The sequence below is a fragment of the Beta vulgaris genome, chromosome 5 (assembly GCF_026745355.1).
Source record: "Beta vulgaris subsp. vulgaris cultivar EL10 chromosome 5, EL10.2, whole genome shotgun sequence".
Classification (NCBI taxonomy): Eukaryota; Viridiplantae; Streptophyta; class Magnoliopsida; order Caryophyllales; family Amaranthaceae; genus Beta; species Beta vulgaris.
Genome location: NC_079206.1, coordinates 56,399,166 through 56,420,762, shown reverse-complemented (window position 1 = coordinate 56,420,762; position 21,597 = coordinate 56,399,166). Strand labels below are relative to the sequence as shown.

Genomic DNA, 21,597 nt, shown 5'->3' with positions numbered 1-21,597 from the left:
ACAATGTGGAAGAACTACAATAGTTATGATTTTTTTAGCTTGTGAAACTTTTGACAGATTCTCTAGATTTTTTTCGTATTGAACCGTTAGCTAAGATTGTAGATACTTTTGTTATTAGTACTTGTGTTTGGACATCTATGTACTTATGAATTATGTTTTATCACGATATTCAGAGTGAGTGGTATATGATTTACAGGTAAATATAGTGAATGCAAAGCAAGAATGGTCGCAAAATGTAATAATTTGGTTCGGGAAAAAACGAAACAAATACGTTCGTAAAAAGGTGCTATAAAAATCATTTAATAAAAGAACAACGACAAGAATTATGGTCGTAAAATGTGTTGTAAGAAATGCATGAAAAAGAATTGCGACAAGAAATATGGTGGTTAGTGGTGTAATGAAATAATTCCAAGAGTATAGTTGCGACCGGAAATTAGTCGTAGTTAGGTCAACAATGACTTCCAAAAAAGAAATTTACGACGAGAAAATCTGGTCGTAAAAAGAATAATTCGAATTTTCAGAAACTCAATTGCGACAGGTAATCTCGTCGTAGATAGAAACGTTTTGCGACGAGTTTTTTACCTCGTCGTAAAATATCAATGACGACAGCCCATATAAACTGGTCGTAACATTTTTTTGCGACGGAGCTTTTTGCGACCGCGGACGACGGTACGGAAATCTCATCGTAAAAGGCTTTTGCGACGAGAAACTGTTCATTAGCAACCGTATTTCCCGTGGTTGATGAGGGTTATTCTTGTAGTGGGGGGAACATGCTCAGGTGTTATAGAAGTAGAATTACAAAATTAGATAGTACCCGTGTTAATGGAAGAGATAGCCAAGCAATCAAATTGCACTCCATCATCAATCAATCTCAACTACGGAGGTCCTTTACTTAAAAGATAGTGAACAAAATCTTAAATTGATAGAACTGGGTGTTAAAAATAACGGCAAAATTTTAGTTTTCAGAGTTAATGTTGATGAGGTCACATATTTTGTATCTCTTTTTCTTAATGAATTTCTAAGCCATCCATTTGGACATAATTAATCACTACTTCAATTTCTATTCCATTCAAGAGACAAAGAGCATATCTGATAGAACCTAAACAAACACAAACACACAATAACAATACACAACCCAAAATCAACATCTACTTTAAAAATCAACAGTTTCAAAATGAAATACAACTTCGAAGAGATGGTTATATATACTAAAAATTTTACCGTCACCAAAACAAATGCAAACCTGGCATTACGAGTGTGTATCTCTTTTTCTTAAATTGATAGTACCCTAATGTCCAATTTCAAATGAATATACATATCCAAACTAAGCATAACAAACAAACAACTATGAATGCGAGATGAATTAATCTACACTTACCGTAATAATTCGGTCGTTGGCGATAATGTGGTGGTGGTAGGCTGGGAAAGGAACTGAGTATACCAACAGGATAAATGGCTTGCGAAGACGAGTAGACCGGCGAGGAATATTGGCAGCGAATTCCGAGTACTGGCGACGGTAGTGGGCGAAGAAATTTGGGGTGGGTTCACGTGCAAAATCTGGCGGTTCCATTGTGCTATCACTGCTCTATGAAGAAGAATGAGATGTGAATTGTGATAACTTAGGAAGAAATGAAGTATTCCTTTAATTAGGGTTTTTAAAATTAGAATAAGTTTTCTTCACTTTCTTGTTTAAAAAATTCAGGCGTTTTTTTTCCTCTTCAATTTACAATTCATCACTATACCCACTAATATATATTTTAGGAATTCATATTTTCTCTAAAATAAATTATATAAAATCAAAATAACCACTTAACAAAAATAAGTGGTTTCTTTAATATTTGTGATTTTAAGGATGTGCAAAAAGACCACATGTCTAAAAAAGAGGTCTTTTTATCATAATATGAGAGACCTCTTGTTTAAGAAATTAGGTGTTTTCTGCTAAATAATCACTTATGTCATTAAAGTGGTCTCTTATGGGTGGTCACTTTGCCCATATTTGTAGTAGTGTCGTATCATTGTAAAATAGAAAACCAACTGAAAGTGCCTTATATCAAATTTGTTCGGGAACATTGTTGCATCTGATGGTGTAATTATCATCTTGGGAATAAATAAAATTGTCCCACACATTACTGTCGGATACAACAATAACCTCAATAATTTGATCGCCAAGCAAGTTGCTTAACCTGATCTAGTACCGTTAGATAACCCTAAAGTCTGGTTGATAATCATTAGGAGCATCACTGGTGGCCCTACCTTCAATCTTATATTATGATTTAGTAATCCTGCACACTAGATTGTATTTGGATTTTTAGTAGTATACATCTCATGAACTCCAAAAACTCCTTTCCTTTATTCAAATTGCATCTGAACTCAAGTATGTTCTTTCTTCACCTAACAATCAAGACAACATATGATCATTAACCACGTCAGCAATTTCATTAGTTGGAGAAAGAATAACTCTTTCCTGGAATCTAGTTTTATGGCAATCTAGCCATTAAGACTCGATTTCTTTTTAAAAGAGTGAAAAACTTCATGTGCGAAACCGTTTTTTCTCTCGCACCTTTTTCTCTCGGTGGAGGTTGAGAGACCCTCATCTTAACCTACGCCGTGGCCATGGCAGGGAAAATCGAAGGAAAAACAGAACAGAAATGGTAATCAGGAGAAACATAAAGGACCTGCGAGTTCAATTTTGGGACAAAAGCACAAAGCTATGGCGGAACTTCATGGTATTGCTTCCATGGCGATTCAAACCCCTGATTTTGAGGCGCCATTATCACCTCAAAGTTCGTTAGCAGCATTGCAGCATCAATCAAGGGAGAAGGCACAACTCTCTGAATGACTTACTATAATGAAGAAGACACAAGCTCGTATGAATTCCATGGAGGAAGATCAGATAATACTCAAACTCGTAATTTGATGCCTGAATTTGAGGAATTACAAGTGAATGTTCCTATTCAATGTGAAACTCCAATTAAAATTGAATTAGATGATGTTCAGGATGAAATTGAATACTGAAATTCATCTATGATATGTTATGTGATGGGGCCTAATCCACCATTTCCGGTTATGAATGGTTTCTTGAGAAGAATCTTGGCAATACAGGGGGTAGAAAAGATCGTGGCTATGAAAAAAGGCATATTCATTGTTAGATTTCACAATCTTGACCAAAGAGATGCAATCTTGAATGGGGATTGTACTTTTTTTTTTTATCATAAACCTCTTATAGTGAAGGAATGGAATGCTGAATTAGATATCCAGAAGGAAGATGTTAAAACAGTCCCTATGTGGATACAATAATTGCCTTCTCTTGACTTGAAATACTGGGGAGAAAAGTGTTTATTCACGTTGGTGGCAGGCATTAGTAAGCCATTAAAGCTTGATCAAGCAACCATGAAGAAAGATAGGCTTCAATATGCTAGAATAATGGTTGAACCTAGACTGAATCAGGCATTTCCAGAACACATTCATTTTGAGAATGAGAAAGGCCAGATGATGACACAAGATGTGACATATATATGAATGAAAGCCAATTCAGTGTGAAGGCTGTAAAGGAATAGGTCATTCAATTGGGGGATGTTGCATGAAAAAGGAGATAGGTGTCAGTAGAAAATGGATCCCAAAGGAGAAGCCTCATGGGGTGGACAAGGATGGTTTCCAGATGATCAAAACAAAGACAACCCAGCAGCAAGTTGACAAACAACCTGTAGTGGTTGTTTACTTGTTTGCAGCACTTGAGATAGATGATAATGAGGAGAATGAAGACATGGTTGCTGGTGAGGAGGAAGTGCAAAAGGGGTTGATCCATGGAGGGGGGGGGGGAGCCCCCTACCATGGATGGATAATATTGTTACATGGAATGTTAGGGGACTGAATAACAAGAAGAAACAAGTGGATGTGAGGAATTTTTTAATAACTCACACAATAAGGTTATTTACCTTCCAAGAAACAAAGATAAAAGCTCCCTCTCTAGGTGCTTTTTATCTTAATGTGTGTCCAGATTGGTGTATAACAACAAATAACCAATGGCATGGCAATGGAAGAATTATTTTGGGGTGGCACCCAAGTGCATTCTATGTCAATGTGTTAATGTGTACTAGTCAGATAATTCATATAGAAGTGGAGGTGATTAATGGTGGAAAAAAATTCAAATGCACATTTGCTTATGGCTTTAATGAAAGACTAGGCAGAGAAGAAATGTGGAGAAATATTAGTAGCCTTGTTGTGAATGATGCACCTTAGTTAATCCTTGGTGACTTTAATGCTTTAATGTGCATGGAAGACAGAATTGGTCAAGCTGTGAGAGACAGAGAAATAGTAGACATGAATGAATGTATGTGGTATGCTGAGCGTCAAGTCTAGTGGGCAGTACTACACATGGAATAATAAGCAAGAAGGAAGAGATAGGGTCTTCTGCAAGTTGGATAGAGTTCTTAGGAATGACAAGTGGAAATCTGAGTGGGTAAATACTGAAGTTACAATTCTCCCTGAAGGAGAATTTGATCACTATCCATTGGTGATAACATCTTTTATGAATGAATCTAAAAGGAAACCATTTAGATTCTTCAACATGTGGTGCAAGGCTGATAAGTTTCTTGATATTTTTACACAATGTTGGCAGCAAACAATTCAAGGGACTAAGATGTATTAGATTGTGAAGAAGCTGAAGTGCCTAAAAAAAGAAAGAGCTAAATGCCTCTCAATTTGGAGATGTGTTTGAACAGAATGCCATTAAGTACAATAAGATGATTGCAATCCAGCAAGAGATGCATAATAAGCCTGAAAGTTTGGAGTTGAGAGAGCAGGAACAGGTGCCAAGGCAGGAGTATATGGTAGCTCACATGTGGTGCAAGGCTGATAAGTTTCTTGATATTTTTACACAATGTTGGCAGCAAACAATTCAAGGGACTAAGATGTATCAGATTGTGAAGAAGCTGAAGTGCCTAAAAAAAGATCTTAAAGAGCTAAATGCCTCTCAATTTGGAGATATGTCTGAACAGAATGCCATTAAGTATAATATGATGATTGTAATCCAGCAAGAGAGGCATAATAAGCCTGAAAGTTTGGAGTTGAGAGAGCAGGAACAGGTGGCAAGGCAGGAGTATATGGTAGCTCACACGAATTATGTGCAATTCCTTGGTCAAAAAGCCAAAGCCAGATGGCTTAATGAAGGGGATGATAACACCAGGCTATTTCATCAATGTGTGAAGGCTAGAAGAATCCAAAATAGGATAAACACTATTAGAAGAGAAGATGGTACATGGGCAAATAACTCCAATGAAGTGGCTTGTGCTTTCCTTGATTTCTACCATGGTTTGCTTGGCTCTGAAGGTCAGGTTAGGAAGGTGGAGGGAGAAATTATAGCTAAGGGGAAGGTGTTCAATGCCACACAGAAGCAAGCCTTGGATCTTAATTTTAGTGCTTAAGATATTAAGGCAGCTCTCTTCTCCATACCTGATGACAAATCACCAGGGCTAGATGGATATTCCAGTTGTTTCTTCAAGAAAACTTGGAGCATTGTTGGCAGGGATGTGGTGGCAGTTGTGCAAGACTTCTTTAGGAGTGGTAAGATGCTTAAGGAAATCAATGTTACAACCATAACTTTGATACCTAAGAACAATTGTCCTGCTTCAGTGGGTGATTTTAGGCCCATAGCCTGCTGCTCAGTGTTATAAACAGTAATCACAAAGCTGATATGTACTAAGATGAGTGGTGTACTGCCAGGTATTGTATCTCAAACATAGGGTGCTTTTATTACTGGCAGGAATATAATAAGCAATATATTATAGTGCCATGACTTAGTGAAGAGGTTCGAGAGACAGAATAATCAAGTCAAAGGCTTATTAATGAAAGTTGATTTAAAAAAAAGCCTATGACTCAGTGGAGTGGAGTTTTGTCCATGAGTTATTAGTGGCTATGCAGTTCCCTGAGCAGTTTATCAAGTGTGTAATGGAGTGTATTACAACTCCTAAATTTACACTTCTTATAAATGGGAGCACATAGGGCTTTTTTTCAGCCAAAAGGGGGCTTAGACAAGGAGATCCTATGTCTCCTTTGATTTTTGTACTATGTATGAATTATCTCACAAGAATTCTAGCATATATAGGTGAATTGGATGAGTTCAAATACTTCACTGGGTGTAAAAGTTTAAAGGTGAATCACCTAAGCTTTGTTGATTATTTACCGTTGTTCTGTAAAGGAGAGGCTAAGTTAGCTTACCTGTTGTTACAAGGGCTTAAGTTGTTCTGTGAAACCTCAGGCTTGACAGCTAACAACAATAAATCTGCTATATACTGCACTGCCATGGATGCTAGTGATATGACTAGAGTAGAGCAGTTTTCTGGATTCAGAAGGAAAGAGTTACCTTTTAGATACGTGGGAGTACCTATAAGTTCAAGGAAGCTAAAAGCAGCTGACTGTGACCTATTGGTGGACAACATGAAAATTAGAATAAGAACATGGAGCACTAGAACTCTCTCATATGCTGGCATGAAACAACTTGTTAATTCTGTTTTGCTTAGTATTCACAGCTATTGAGCCCAAATCTTCTTGCTTCCAAGTGCTGTCATAAGAAGATTAACTCAATATGCAGGAGTTATCTTTGGACTGGAACTGCAAATGAAGATAAGGGTGGGTATATTAAATGGGAGAGTGTTTGCAGGCCTAAAAAAGATGGTGGTTTGGGTTTTCGAAACATTACTCTATGGAATAAAGCTGCCATTGGTAAGCTTATCTGGCATATTGGCTGCCAAAAGGATGACCTATAGGTTAAATGGGTGCATACCATATATGTGAAGAATGGGAACTGGTGGGAATTTCAGGCCCCATCAAGTGTTAGTTGGGTGATTAAATATCTTTGCAAGGTGAAAAATGAGTTGCTTCAAGTTGGAATGTCACAATGAAATATGAATCACACATATTCTATTAAAAAGATTCATGATACTCTGGTGGAAGAAAGACCTACAGCACAATGGATACAAGGTGTTTGGAATAGGATGAACATTCCTAAACACAAGTTTATTTTATGGCTGGGGGTTCAGAATAGACTAAAAACAAAAGATCAGTTGTACAGATTCAATGTATGCCCTGATAACTTATGTTGTTTGTATGGGAGTGCAGAAGAAACTCATCATCACATTTCCTTTGACCGTGCTTTTAGTTAGCAGGTGCTAAGCAGTCTGCTTATTTGGATTGGTATACCTATGAGAAGACTAAATCTGATTCAATGGATTAGCTGGGCTAGAAGAAGCTACTCAGGAACCAAAGTGAGAAAATAAGTGATGTATGATGTTCTGTATCACATCTGGATAGCAAGAAATGAGGCTTTTTGGCATGCCAAAGTTAGTACAATTGATTGTGTATCTAAGAGTATAAGATGTATAGTTACAAATAGAATTCAATTTTAATTTGCTCTTCAAATAAGTGGAGTAGCAGGGACTATGCTTGGATAGAAAATCTGTAAAGGAGTGTTAGTGGTGTATTAGGCCTGCTGGCCTGTGTGGTGTTTTGTCCTTTGTATAGGACGTTGGTTGTATATGTTTGTTTTTGGGCAATATATTACTTACTTACCAAAAAAAAAAAACTCTTTGCTGAAAATAAGTTGCTTCCCATATATGATCCTCTAGATCAAGATATGTACTCTCCAATAAAATAGAGTCATATCTTACACCTATCAAATGTTTCATGAGGCTTAAAACTGGCCGTGGGATATATATGAGAACTTGATAACGAGACTGCCCTTGGCTTTTATTAAATGTTATTACAAGCATACAACCAAAGGGAATTATTTTCTTTGGAACTTGATGGGAAATCTTGTTACATTTGATGAATTTCGTACATTCACTAGTAGAATAAATGATATTTGTTGCGGTGATATTGCTGCGGTTTTACCTATACGCAGCAATATATTACGTAAAAAAAAAGTAAAATATAAAATAAAGATATTCCTGCGGTTTCTGCCAAAAACCGTAGCAATATGCTTTCAACGAAAAAAATTTAAACAAAATTTGACTTTTTGACCAGATATATTGCTGCGGTTTTTGGAAAAAACCGCAACAATATATTAAAATAATACTAAAAAAATAATATTTTAATATCCACATTAATTTCATAAGAATATTGTTGCGGTTTTCCATTAAACACCCGCAGCAATATACTCTTATTTTCTTATAAAACAAGACCCGCGATCCATTAAGGTTTTTCTTGAGTCTTCTTACACACCCAGCCGTTTTCATTCTCTTCTTTCACGCTCAATTCGTCCTTCCTCTTCCTCACTCTTGACTCGTCCTTCCTCTTCCTCACTTTCCTTTCCTCTCTCATCCTTCCATTCGTCGATCTCTCCTCTTCCTTACGCTTGACTCGTCGTTCGTCGGCTGTGATGCTACTTCGTCGGTTGTTCGTCGCTCGACACATTATTCGCTGCTCCACTCATCGTTCGCTCCACCCCTCGACGTCATCATCAACAACAACAACGTCGTCGGCCTTCCGGTACCCGCCTCGCTTGCATTAACACGTATTCGCTTGCCTTGCTTGATGAAGCCAACTGGAGTTTATCTTCTTCGTCGACTGGTTTCGTTTGACATTGTGGTGACGTTCGACTGGTTTCTTTTGACAGTGGGAGTTTTAACATTTGTTTTCCTCAGATCTACCGGGTGTTTGTTCACTTTCGCGCTCCATCTCCACTCTACTCGTCGTTGACTGTACCGGCGCCATCTCCACCCTTTTTGTTCGTTCGTTCGAGAAGCTGGTTTTTTTGTCCGTTAGTTCACCGTACCATCAACTCGAAATGTATCAGATCCATTTTTCTTTTTACATTTTTTTCGTTTTTTAGATTTGTTTTAGGATTTTTTTTCGTTTTCTTAATCTGCTTTTAGATTTTTTTGTTTTAGGAATAAGTTCTGTTAATATATTTTTTATTTTTATTATATTTTTGTAATTAGTCATCAAATTGTAATGGTTGTTTATTTATTTTTATTTTATTTTTTAATCTTTTGTATTATATATGTAACAAGTTTTTTTTTATCTTTATATACTTCCTCCGTTTCTTTTTACTCGCTACACTTCTCATTTCACGGACTCCTAGGCAATTTTTGGAGAAGAGAGAGGTAGAGAGTAAAAAGAAAGGGACCCATGTGGGAGGAGAGAGATAGAGAGAGTTTATTTCCCAAAAAAGAAGTGTAGCAAGTAATGTGAAACTTCCCATAATAAAAAGTGTAGCAAGTAAAAAGAAACGGAGGAAGTATTAGAGATTCATATGTTATTTTATTTTCAGTTTGTTTACAAATTTGGTGGATAGTGGATGGGTTAGTTGCATGGTTTTAATTTTTCAAATTTAATTGCAAAATAAAAAAATAAAAAAATTTTGGTTACCAGGACCTATTGCTGCGGTTTTGGCCCAAAACCGCAAAAATACTCTCTATTTAATAGATAATATCTAAAAATATTGCTGCGGTTTGGCCTAAAAACCGCAGCAATATTTGTAGATTTTGCTGCGGTTTAAACCGCAGCAATATTATTATTACCTATTGTTGCGCCCTTAATTGATGCGCGCCAAAAACCGCAGCAATAGGGAACTTTTTAACCGCTGTAAGTAGCATTTATTCTACTAGTGATTTTTAATAAAAAAACCTTGTTGCCCACATTAGTTCTAGATACTACAACATCCTATGCAATCATTGAGGTGCTTAACGAGCAATCTTGTATTGTTACATAGCGCAAAACAAAAATTCCAAAATATTCCTGAGGTTCATCATAGGTGTCCCTACCTTCAGTCTTATACTATAGTTTGGTGATCTCTTGTATTTAATTGTATTCAAGAACTCGGTAGTGTACATCTCATGAACTCCAAAATTTTCTTTGTCCACGAAATTGCATCCGAACTCATGTACAACATTGGTTGGAGCAAGAATAGCTATTTCTTGAAAATAAGTTGCTTCTCATATGTGATCATGTAGCTTATGATATGTGCTATCGACTATTGTCGCAATAGGTTCATCTGCCCCATCAATCAGTGTTTCATTGGATATTACCCAGGCGCGTGCCTTTCTGATAGTGCACAACGCGTAGAGTTGCATCCCAGTGTTCTTGACAAGGACTTTGCATGAACTGGAAAAGAATGTGAACAACATATGTAATGCCAGGACGCATCACAACGAGGTATACAAGATGCCCAACCAAGCGTCGGTATGCGGAGGGATCACTGCGAATGAGCTAAGAAGCATGCCCAAGTCGATGATTCTACTCAATGAAGAGGAAGCAGGTTTCGAACCCAAGAGACCAACTTCTAAAATAATATCCAGCGAGTATTTTCGTTGATAAAGAAAAACACCGACAGTACTACAGGCAACTTCAAGACCAAAAAAGTACTTAAGGACCCTTCCCTCATTCTCATGTTTTTAGGATTTTTAGTTATTGTATTACATTAGCTGTTGAGAGATTCGTTTTTTAGGATTTTTAGAGTATTTTTTTTGGATTAACGAATTGTTGCTTCAATTTCATCGATGTATTTCTACATTTTTCAGATCTACATGCTTCTTTTCTTAATTTCTTTGTTGTTTTTTTATCTTCAATTTGTACATATTTTTTCGAATTTTGAGTTGTGTTCACTTATGTTGTTTGTGTGGGTATCTATCTTGTCCAACATACTATTTTTTCTTTGTTTTTGATTCTTAATTCTTTGTTGTTTTTGATTATTCACTTCTGATCGAGCATGTTCAACATATTTTTTATTTTGCTTAATTAGTTCCTTACTATCATTTTTTTAATCTTATTTTCGCCTTTTATAATTGATGATGTTGGTGTGGGTATCTATCTTGTTGTATATATTCTAGTTGAATTTGTTTTAGTTTTCGCTTCTTTTCTCAATTTTTGTTCTGTTATTTTTGTTTAGTATCTGTATGTTGTATTTGTTTTAGTTGTTCAGTTCAACGAAAATTACTTTTTTTGTTGAAAATTCGCAAATTTGCGTCGTATATTGAGCCACATCCGACGGAATTGATGGTTTTTTTTTGAAAAAAAAAATCAATTTGCGTCGGATGTGGCCCTATATCCGACACAAATCTTCTTTTTTTGGGTGAAAAAGTAGGGTTATGGGCGACATGTGCGTCGGACTACACAACACATCCGACGCAGATCATCAATCCATAATTTGCGTTGAGACCTGTGCCGTCGGACCTATGTCCGATGCAAATTAGGGTCCCGGGGCCGAAGCAAATCGTCCTTTCTCACTAGTGAGAAAACATCTCATCATAATCCATACCTTTAGTTTGACGATTGCCAAAAACAACCAAGCGCGCCTTTATGCGCTCAGTACCAGCATCATAATTGTATTCAATTTTCTAGATCCACTGACTGCCCAAGGCTTGTTTTCCCGTAGGCAACTACTCCAAAGTCTACGAGTCATTCTTTTCAACAGCTTTCATTTCAGATTGCATAGCAGCACGCCACCCATCGTCTTAAAAAGCTTCTTTAAAAGAGCGGGGTTGAACTCCTGCATTAACAGCTGCAACAAAATTCTGATGGGGAACATAAAATCTATCACACCTAGCATAATGAGTTATCGTATACAGCATACCTGAGGGAGATGGAGAAGAAGACAAAGGTGATGATGAGGATGGACTATATTGATGCACAACTATATGAGTAACAACCCAGTGGAGTAGTGGGCTGGTCTGGCGTAATATGAGCAGATAGAGGTTCAGGGGGATGATCTGGCCCAGCAGAGGTAGGAGAACAGAGGTCAGTGGGCTGCTGAGGGTTTTGGGCTTGCGGCTTAGGAGCAGTTGGAGTAGGCTAGGGTATTTGGGCCAGTTGGGTAGTGGTAGTGAGAGGAGTAGGAGAGGGACTTTGGGCCTATGTGTGTGAGGAAATGAGGGAGCGAGAATTTGAGGAGTGGGCTTGTGAGGTTTGGGTAGGCGACGAAGGAGAATTGGGTTGGGTATTGTGTGGAGTAGTAGAAAAGGATTTGTCGCTGGGTAATTTTGAGGTGGATCATCAAGAGTAATGGGATAAAAATCCAGGAACCCCTCCACATGAGAAAAATCTTCATCAGTAGGGGAGGGACAAAAATTGCAGCTTCATGATCAATGTATGGAAAAATTCTCTCATGAAATGTGACATCTCGAGAGACGAAAAAATCACGTGTGTCAAGATCGAATAAGTACCACCTCTTTTTACCAAACAGATAGCCAGTAAAAATCCATTTACGACTTCTACTAGCAAAGTTGTCATCTTTAGCTTTTTTATTGTGAGCAAAAGATAATGAACCAAAGATGTGAAGTTCATTAAAAGGAGGAGAATAGCCAAACAAGACTTCATATGGAGTTTTCTTGGAAAGGACACGGGAAGGAGTACAATTTATGATGTGAGCAACGACAAGAGCACATTCCCCCCAAAAAAGAATAGGTAAGCCAGCTTGAAATCTAAGAGCTCGGGCTACATCTAAAATATGTTGATGTTTTCTTTCAACTCTCTCATTTTATTAAGGGGTGCCCACACAAGAGGTTTGTAAAAGAATACTAGTGAGCAAGATATAGGCTTTAAGATAATTAAACTCAATCCCATTATCAATATGCACCATTTTTATTTTCTGAGAAAATTGTCTATCTACCATAGCCACAAAGGACATGAACATTTTAAAGACCTTCGTTTTATCAAGCAACAAATAAATCCAAACTGCTCGGGAAAAATCATCCACTATAGTTAAAAAATATTTCGCACCAGAAGAAGAGGTCTGGGGTAGCATAAGGGCCCCAAAGATTAATGTGCACTAACTCGAAAAATACGAGTAGATTTATTTAAACTAGTTGGAATGTTACTCCTATGATGTTTTGCTATAGGAAACACATCACAAAAATGTTGTAAACCACTTCTGTCATTGCTAACAAAAGGAAGCAACATTACAACATTATCGGAAGGGTGTCTCAATCTATTGTGCGACAACTCGAACAAGGTTGAGGAGTCCACCGAAACAGCTTGAGCAGTTGCATCTCCTCTAAGGTAGTATAGTCCATCTTGATGATCACCCATCCCAATCACCTCCCTCGACTGTCGGTCTTGTATAGCACAACAGTTAGAGTTAGTTATGACATCACAATTTAAATCATCACTCAATTGTGAAACAGAAATCAAGTTGCACGTCAAAGATGGCACATAAAGCACATGATGAAGAGTGATTTTCTTAGTAATAATAGCATTGCCTTCCAAGATAGCATGAACTTGCTGCGCATTCGGAAGACCAACCGGGAAAGTCGGGACGTCACAAAGATTAGTGAGAAGAGATAAATCACACGTGACGTGGTTCGAGCAGTCGGTTTCGATTAACCACCTACCATTTAGACGGTTAGAGGAGGGAGCGTACCGAACAAGGCCATGAAGGCCTGCCACTATTCGACATTGATGTTAGGAGGTGTCGCAGGAGCTGTAGAAGTCGGCTTGGTGGCAGCTTTGTTGGCCCGAACTGGAGCACGAGGCCTGATAGTAGAAGAAGAGGATGAGGCCGATTTAGAGGGGGCTTTCGGGGTATATTTGTCAATGTACCAGTCCGAAGTGCCATGAAGAACAAAGCATGTAGTATCATCATGTCCTTTGGTATGGCAACGTGAGCACACCAAAGCAGCCTTCTCACTACGAGAGAGAGGAGGACGAGTGCGGGGTTCAGTTTGAACCGCAAATCCAAGGACGAGAGGAGTCTCCTCTTTGAGGCATGAGAAGCGACGCACCTTCTCCTCTTGTGCAACGGCATGAAACTCACAATTTAGAGATGGCAAAGGATCATTAGAGAGGAGAGTAGAATGAAGAGAAGAATAATACTCCGAGCAAAGGCCAAGTAAGAATTGTTGAAGCTGATCTCCCTCACGACAATCCGCATTACGTTTTTCAATGTCACAAGTACATTTACCACACGTACATGTGATGAGTGGTTCGTGGCGATCATGTTCATCCCACAACACAGAGAGTTTACTGTAATATATAGCCACAAGCATGGTTTTTGGTTGTTCACACTTATTAATATCGGTTTTAATTTGCTGAATTCGTGGCCTATTAACAAGGCAGAAACGCTCATGAAGATCATCCCATAATTATTTAGCATCATCATAGTGCGAAAGCATACATTTCACTTTCGAATCCACAATATTCATCGTCCAAGAAACTAACACACAATGAATAGTCACCCTATCATCCTTAGTACAAGGAGGAGAATAAGTGCTATTGGTGTTGTCAAGGAAATCGAATTTTTGGCGAGACATGCATGAGTGCTACACGAATAGAGTCATACCAATCTCCCGGTCGATCTTGAGGGCCGAGGAAGAATGGAGAGTCATAGGCATGTTTGGTAGAAGGAGGAGGCGACACATCTTCATCGCTAGCCATGGCGACTTAGAACCTAGGTAGCACGGATACGGATACGGGTACGGAGACGAAAAACGGAAAAATCAAAATTTCCGAAAACGGGTACGGCTTGGATTCGGTAAAAAAATTATAAATTAATATTTATGTATAAGTCATTACCATAAATAAAATAGAACTTTTCCTTTTTGAGATGGATGAACAATTTAACTAATGTTGAAGCAAATTTCAAAAAAATAAAAAAAACACATTATACGATAGTTTTATACTTCTATAGTTGAAAGTGAGCTCAAATATTTTATATAAGTAATAAAAGAAATTAAAAACAAGGAAGAAAGAGTAGATGAATTGATGACAGCTGGGATATTAAACATTAGCTGTAGTTAATGACTTGTCGCTTGATGTGTGTCCCTTCTTCTCCTACTCTCTCATATAATGTATTTAAAAATTATAATATTATACTATAACTCTATAAGTACAACTGTACAAGCAGTGTACATCACACATCAGTCAATCACCTGCAAAGAAAGAAAAAGTAAAACAAAGTTGTCAATAATGTTGACATTTTGGAAGAACAAAAAATTAAAATGAACGGGAAGTTCAGATTCAAGTGAGGAGAGGCAGAGAAAGAAGAAAAACGGAAAAAAAAAAAAAAACAAATAAAAAACAGAACTCATATCTAATTCAGAAGAGGGAGAGAGAGTGAGAGACTCACTTGGCTCGAAGGAGAGATGTCGACTCGCCGTCGATAAAGCTGCCGGAGAAACGCCGAGTTCGAAGAGTTCGAACTCTTCTCAGTTGAGGAGATCCAAGATATGCTTTTTAATTTCCCCTTTATATTTCACTGGGTATGCTTCCCTCTCTTGAAGAACGTCCCCAACCCGTACCCAAGTTCATGCCCACCGTACCCATTCAAACCGGCGTACCCACCTATCCAGATACGGTTCGGGTACGAATCCTAGGCGAATCCGTCACGTACCCGTACTGTCCCCGTATCGGGTACGGGAATCGCTGCCCAGGAGGCGTACCCGTGCTTCATAGCTTAGAGCTTAGGAGAATTATGTGGAAAAAAATTTTTTTTGGTTGGATACCATGATAGATTAGAGGCAAAAGATTAGTGTTTCTCATTCATAGTCGTGGCTTATATACCACTCAAAGATAGAATACAAGTCGAAGCATATTAGAAAATATCACATCATAGGCTAAAAGATAGGAATATTTTTTTTCCTGAACATATCACATAATATTTGTATTATCTTCTAATAAAAGGTGATTGGTGAGACATGGGAAAGATAGGAGTACATTTTTAGTTAAATGAAATTATTCTTCTTAACATCACAATATTATATAACAAACAGGGATATAGAAGCATTGTATATGCACAATAGAATAATTAATTAAATCACATCATTTAACAAGCTCCTCCTTACGACCAGCATCCTCCAACTCTCTCAAGCCACCAACTTTCTGCTCAATTTCTTCTATTAGCTCCTCGCGCCATAATGCTGCTCTCGCTGATTCTTCTATATCTTCTTGCTGCATTACAGTATTATCACCATGCTTTTCATCATAAATCCATCTAAATTCGTAATTTATACTACTCACTAGTGTATTTTAATAGTTAAAGTTAGAAAATTTCGATCACATTTGGTAAAATAATGCTTCATTCATTTTTATTACATGGAATTTTTTTTTGAAATAACACAGGAGTTGAGAAGAGTAAAAGTGGACAATCCATGTGATTGAGAAGAGACAATGCAAACGGATAAAAATAAAAATATGTCTTCAAATATTTTGAAACATTGGAAAATGAGAAATTTGTTCGTATTCTATCTTGTTATATTTGTGTTAATGTACTCCCTCCGTTTCAAAATATAAGTCGTTTAAGGTTTTTGCACATAGATTAAGAATTTAATTAATTTTAGTTAGATTTGCATGGGTAATAAGAATTGACATTAAATATTATATTGATAATACCAAATAACCTATAAGCTTATCTTGATAATGTAAAATTGCATTTAATCTTACATTGATATTGTAGAATGCCTTATATTTTGAAACAAATTCTTCTAGCTAAAATGCCTTATAATTTGAAACAGAGGGAGTATATTTTTAGGATATCATATTTTAAAATTTTATTTATATGCAACTATAAATATTACTATATTAGTGATAATGTTGTACCGTGCAAATCATAAAGTGAGTATAATTAAGCATGAGGAAGTACTATCGCAACAATCAATCTTTGAATATGCAATTAAATAACTTTGTCATAGTCTTTTCGAGAAGTATACGTATATAATAATTACCAAGATTCAAAATTCACTTTCGACCCAAAATCTAAAAATCCAAGAAGGAGAAAAAGGAATTGAAAAATGTTACCTTCTCATAGACCCAATGCCCTGTTCCATCTCCTCCATCTCCCCTGTATTCCTCGGAATCATAGTATGGATCCTGCACACGTCAATCCTCAACTTTAAAATCATATGCCAAAAGCAACAACCATTAAGTGGTGTTACCATGCGTTTACGATTAATCTCAATGTTGTCATACATTTATGAGTTATGATGTATGATTTATGAAGAGTGTTTTGTGATGTCTTCTTATGTGTTATTGAAATTTATTGTAGTTATATACTTATGATATTTAGTATTTCGTGATTAGGGGTGTTTTTTTTCTAAATGGTTCACATAATATATTTGGCTAAATGTTCAACTTCTTTTCTTTTTTTTTTATTTACGAGAAACAATCTTTTAAATACAAATTTTTGTGAAAAACAACTTTTAAAAGAAATCTGGCAAAATGAGACCTTAAAAATAATTTTCTTGTAAGCAACAACCTTGAATCATTTTCTAGGCATTGACCAAGTATTTTGTGGCTTCGATCCACTAAATTCAAACATAGCACATTTCATAATCCACATTTTTATATTTCAACCCCATTTTCCTTCATATACTGATGAATTCAACGTCAGCAAATATTTGGTCAATGTCGAAAAATGGAGAAAAACATAGTTGAAACATAAGAGATGAAGTTCACGTGCCTTCCACATATTTGGTTTTAACGAGTCAACATTGAAAAAAGTTTGGTCAATGCCGAAAAATGTATCGAGGTCATTTTCCGCAAAATATTATCTTATTAAGGTCTTATTTTACTAGAGTTTTATAAAAAGTTTGTTTCTCGCAAAAACTTGTATTTAAAAGATTATTTTTGACAAATCTTCCTTCTTTAATACCTTGTAGTTGCCAGAGCCCAGAACTTATATTTTTATATGAATTTCACACATACTCTCATCATTTTATACCAAGCTGATAACTCGGCAAAAAAAAGAATTTGCAATAAACTATAGAAAATGGAGAACTTACTTTAGTAGCACCAAAGAAACAACATCCCCAACAAGTGAACATTACATAGAAAGTATCTGAAAGATCAAAACAATATTATGCTACAATAATTATGGACCATATTTTTTCAGTCTAATTTTGTATTATTGTATACCATTGAGCAAGTGTATTGAATATAAACTTTTACTACCCGTTTGGTGATCGTTAATAAATTGCGGTAATGGAAATGAATTTTAAATGTAATTTTATTAGGAAAGCACCCTTAAAATCTCCATGGAGAGACATTTTTTCTCCATGACCAAGCAATCTCACCCCTAAACTTGTGTTTTTGTCTCCAAGGGGAAGTAATTTTCATTACCACCTACAAGGTGGCCGGTATTTGATGGGAATGAAGATTCAAGAAAGAAAGTGGACACTTTAGGATAAATTAGCATTATCATGGGAATGGATAATGATTTTTTCACAAATTTACATATAAATTCATTCCCATTACCACTATTTATGACCAACTATCAAACGGGCGGTAAAAGCATTACTTACAAACTTTCTTGATGGCATCATCACTAAGGTGCCAAATTGATTTGTGGGTAATGAGGTCTCTTTGTCCTTCAATATGCTCAACCAAAACTGCCATTAAAGGCCAATCTGGTAAAGCATTTACTTTTTCAACATGGCCTCTTTCTCTTTTTTCAACCTAAATTCAAACTAACATATAATTAAGAATTGCAGTAATATATAGATAATTAATAACTAATGGTAGTCAAATCTCTAAATTAATCTTTAAATACTTACCTGGTGAGATAACCCATTGCCAAATTTGGAAATTGAACATTGTTTAAGCTGCAAAAAGTTAAAGAAAGATAATTAAATGGGTTACTGTACTGCTAATCAAGAGTCATATTACTAAGAGGGAAATATATGTGAGTATACCAGTAAATTAGCAGAGTTATTGTTAATTGTGTTTATACTTAGAGGGTTAAAACGAGAGTATATTGGCTTGCATAAGGTAAAACTGGCGATTGTCTCAACCATTTTTGTAAGAAGATAGTTTGGTGTTCAAATGTTCAAGCCTTTTTGTGTTCTTTCATGGGATGGAAATGGATAAGGCAACCATTTCCACCCATATTTCTCTTACTCTTGGAATAAATAAATTGTAGAGTACAAATATTTCGAAATATGACGATGTAAGTAAAACTTTGGATTGACTGTTAGCCATACAAGTAATTGTCAAAATAGCACCAAAAAAAGGAAAGTAATTGTCAAGTACTCAACTCTTTTTATTTATTTTTAATGTATACAAGATTACAAATGATTGTCAAGTACTCAACAAATGTTCATAATTTACAACCATGTAAAACTCTATATTTTATGTAATGGTTATTCACTTATTCTACTTTGGTTACCAGTAGTCTCAATATCGTACATGTTAATATTATATTTTATATATTACTCCCTGTGTTCTTAGTAGATTGTCTCAATTTTCTAGTAAATAACAATTTAGGGGTGAGCAATATCGGGTACTTGGTGGAATTTCATAGACCTGGACCCGAAATCGAAACTGACGGGTCATAAATACTGGAATTGAAACTGCTCCAACCGGGTACTAGATTTTTGGACCCAGACTTGGAACCATTGGATACCGGGTCCAGAATTGGGTACCCGGTTGTCAGTTTTATAACAACATACAAAATGGGTCGATTGAGTTATAAAATTCACAAAACAATTAAATGGAGTTAAAGACCTACTAACTTTTTACTTAGCAACTTTTTACTTACTTATATTTGGGCCATCTGACTACCTCACATATGCCAAGTGCCAACAACTAATTTCATTTATCGGGTACCTAGTCTTAAAAGCGATTCCGCCGTTTACCCAGACCCAGAACTGATTATAACGGTTCCCATCAGATTTCGGGTCTGAAAAATCACTACCCAGACTTGGAACTATATGCAACCGAGTCTCCTTTTTGGGACCCGGATCCAATTTAATCGAGTCCGAATATGAACCCGGCGGGTCCAAGGTCTGAGTATTCAAAATTTTTGCTTGTCCCTAAATAACATGGTCTCCACAATCTCTCTTTTACTTTTTCTCCTACCCAATGCACTAAAGTATAATTACTTATCATCAGTAGGATTTGATATGACTAAAGCAAAAGTTAATCAAGTAATTATAGAAAAGCTGATATATAGATCCAAGTCATTTTAGGTCCTATTTCCTGGATTGAGAGACACTTTCCCATAGGAAGATGAGCCTGAGATAGATCATATGCTACTTATAAGTAACTCAGGGTCAGCTAAGTAGGGCTGTTCAAAGTGCGGTCTGGACCGCATCAAACCGCAACCCAAACCGTTTTTTCGCGATTTGGGTTGGTTTGCGGTTTTAAAATTGCAGTTTGGGTTATTATTTCAAGCAAATCGCGGTTTGCGGTTTGGGTTGGGTTTTAATTTTTGTAAACCAAAACCGCACCGCAAACCGCAATGTTACATATTTAAAAAAATAATAAAATTAAATACACTTATGAAGGTGACATACAAGTATAAAGTTGAAAAAAGAAGTTTGAGGTAAAAAACTTTAACACTTTTGATAAATCATTATATATGTTTAATTATGAATTCAACTTCGTATCTATTTGGACTCTTATTAACAATTTTTTTTTATCTTAGATTACAAAAGTAATGTCACGGAGGAAAAAATGGTTAAACCGCAACCCAAACCGCACCAAACCGTTTTGCGCGGTTCGGGTTGGGTTGGTTTGGGAAAAATTGCGGTGCGGTTTGGGTTGGAAAATTTTCAAACCGTATATTTGCGGTTTGGGTTGGGTTACATCCCAAACCGCACCAACCCAAACCGCGAACACCCCTACAGCTAAGTGTATAATGTGTGGGGCAGGTCTCGCTGAGTATGAGAAAGTATTCCCCCATATCAGATATTGAACAATTTGTTCGATATTATGGTGTATTTTATTAATTTTACTAGCAGCTTGATACAATACAATATAATATAACAGTAGCCAATTGATATGATAAGATGGGAGTCCGGATCCTCTAGAGTTTTAGTGAAACTCTACAAGGTAAAGTTGTATTTAAGTCATAAATTTTAAAATCAAGGGCTCATATTGGTGGAAGGGAGAGATTTAGTGGTGGATTTTGATGCGATAAAATAGGGAAATTTTGGAAAGAGAATATATGAACCATGATTTTTTATTCAATGGTTGATATTGCTCAAATTCTACCTAGTAGAGTTATTTTACAACTCTAGAGGATCCAAACACGATAAGATGGTGTCAAGATATGATATACTAATCATCTAATATATCAACTAGATTTTAACTAACAATTATCCGAATAAAAACATCTACAAAAAAATTATTTTCTTATAATTTATAATTTTTTAATATTTTTTATGTAATTTAATAATTTTATAATATTTTTTTGTCCTAGAAATTATATAAATGCCATGATATTGGAAATTTTCCCAATATCGAATATGGGAATATCAGCGTGATTTGATTGCTTATCACCCTATTTTTTTTTAAAAAAAGGACGAAATATACTAAATATTCACAAACTCCCTCCGTTTCCTAAAGATCTTCCCTCTTTCCGTTTAAGGGTGTTTCCAAAAGATCTTCCCTCTTTTGCTTTATTCCTTATTTGGCAAAACAAATTTCCCTATATACCCTCTCATGTCACTATCACATGGTCCACCATTACATTATTAATTCAATTTTACTTCCTTTCTCTCTCCTACTTTAACCCCTTTTTATTTGTTTATTTATCTTAACCCCTTTCTCTCTCCTACTTTACTCACACCATGCCCCACACAACTTGATTTTCCTTGGTATCTGTAGGAACAGTAAGTGGGAAGATCTTTAGGAAACGGAGGGAGTACATCCTACATAAACTTCTATGGG

The 21,597-nt window shown here is 36.3% G+C and overlaps 2 protein-coding genes across 2 annotated transcripts; one reads left to right on the top strand and one right to left on the bottom strand.

Annotated features, from left to right (window-relative positions):
* The first annotated feature begins 4,324 nt into the window (after nt 1-4,324).
* On the top strand, nt 4,325-5,423 carry LOC104894085 (uncharacterized). The gene is made up of 2 exons (XM_010680250.1): nt 4,325-4,513; nt 4,722-5,423. Exons 1-2 carry the CDS (start codon nt 4,325-4,327, stop codon nt 5,421-5,423), a joined length of 891 nt encoding a protein of 296 aa, XP_010678552.1.
* Nucleotides 5,424-15,620: 10,197 nt separating this feature from the next.
* LOC104894025 (hypothetical protein) lies at nt 15,621-18,840 on the bottom strand. Its single transcript, XM_010680183.4, has 6 exons — nt 18,618-18,840; nt 18,480-18,527; nt 18,228-18,381; nt 17,709-17,764; nt 16,726-16,797; nt 15,621-15,879 (listed from the first exon to the last, which is right to left on the bottom strand). The coding sequence occupies exons 1-6, from the start codon at nt 18,717-18,719 to the stop codon at nt 15,751-15,753; spliced, it is 561 nt and encodes a 186-aa protein (XP_010678485.1). The 5' UTR covers nt 18,720-18,840; the 3' UTR covers nt 15,621-15,750.
* Between the last annotated feature and the right edge of the window lie 2,757 nt (nt 18,841-21,597).

Coding starts and splice junctions, on each gene's coding strand:
- LOC104894085 (XM_010680250.1), top strand. CDS start 4,325: ATGAATGTATGTGGTATGCTGAGCGTCAAGTCTAGTGGGCAGTACTAC. Junction 4,514..4,721: donor AATTTGATCACTATCCATTG/GTGATAACATCT, acceptor GTGTTTGAACAG/AATGCCATTAAGTACAATAA.
- LOC104894025 (XM_010680183.4), bottom strand. CDS start 18,719: ATGGTTGAGACAATCGCCAGTTTTACCTTATGCAAGCCAATATACTCT. Junction 17,765..18,227: donor TGATGCCATCAAGAAAGTTT/GTAAGTAATGCT, acceptor TTGATCTTTCAG/ATACTTTCTATGTAATGTTC. Junction 16,798..17,708: donor GTTTCTTTGGTGCTACTAAA/GTAAGTTCTCCA, acceptor TGACGTGTGCAG/GATCCATACTATGATTCCGA.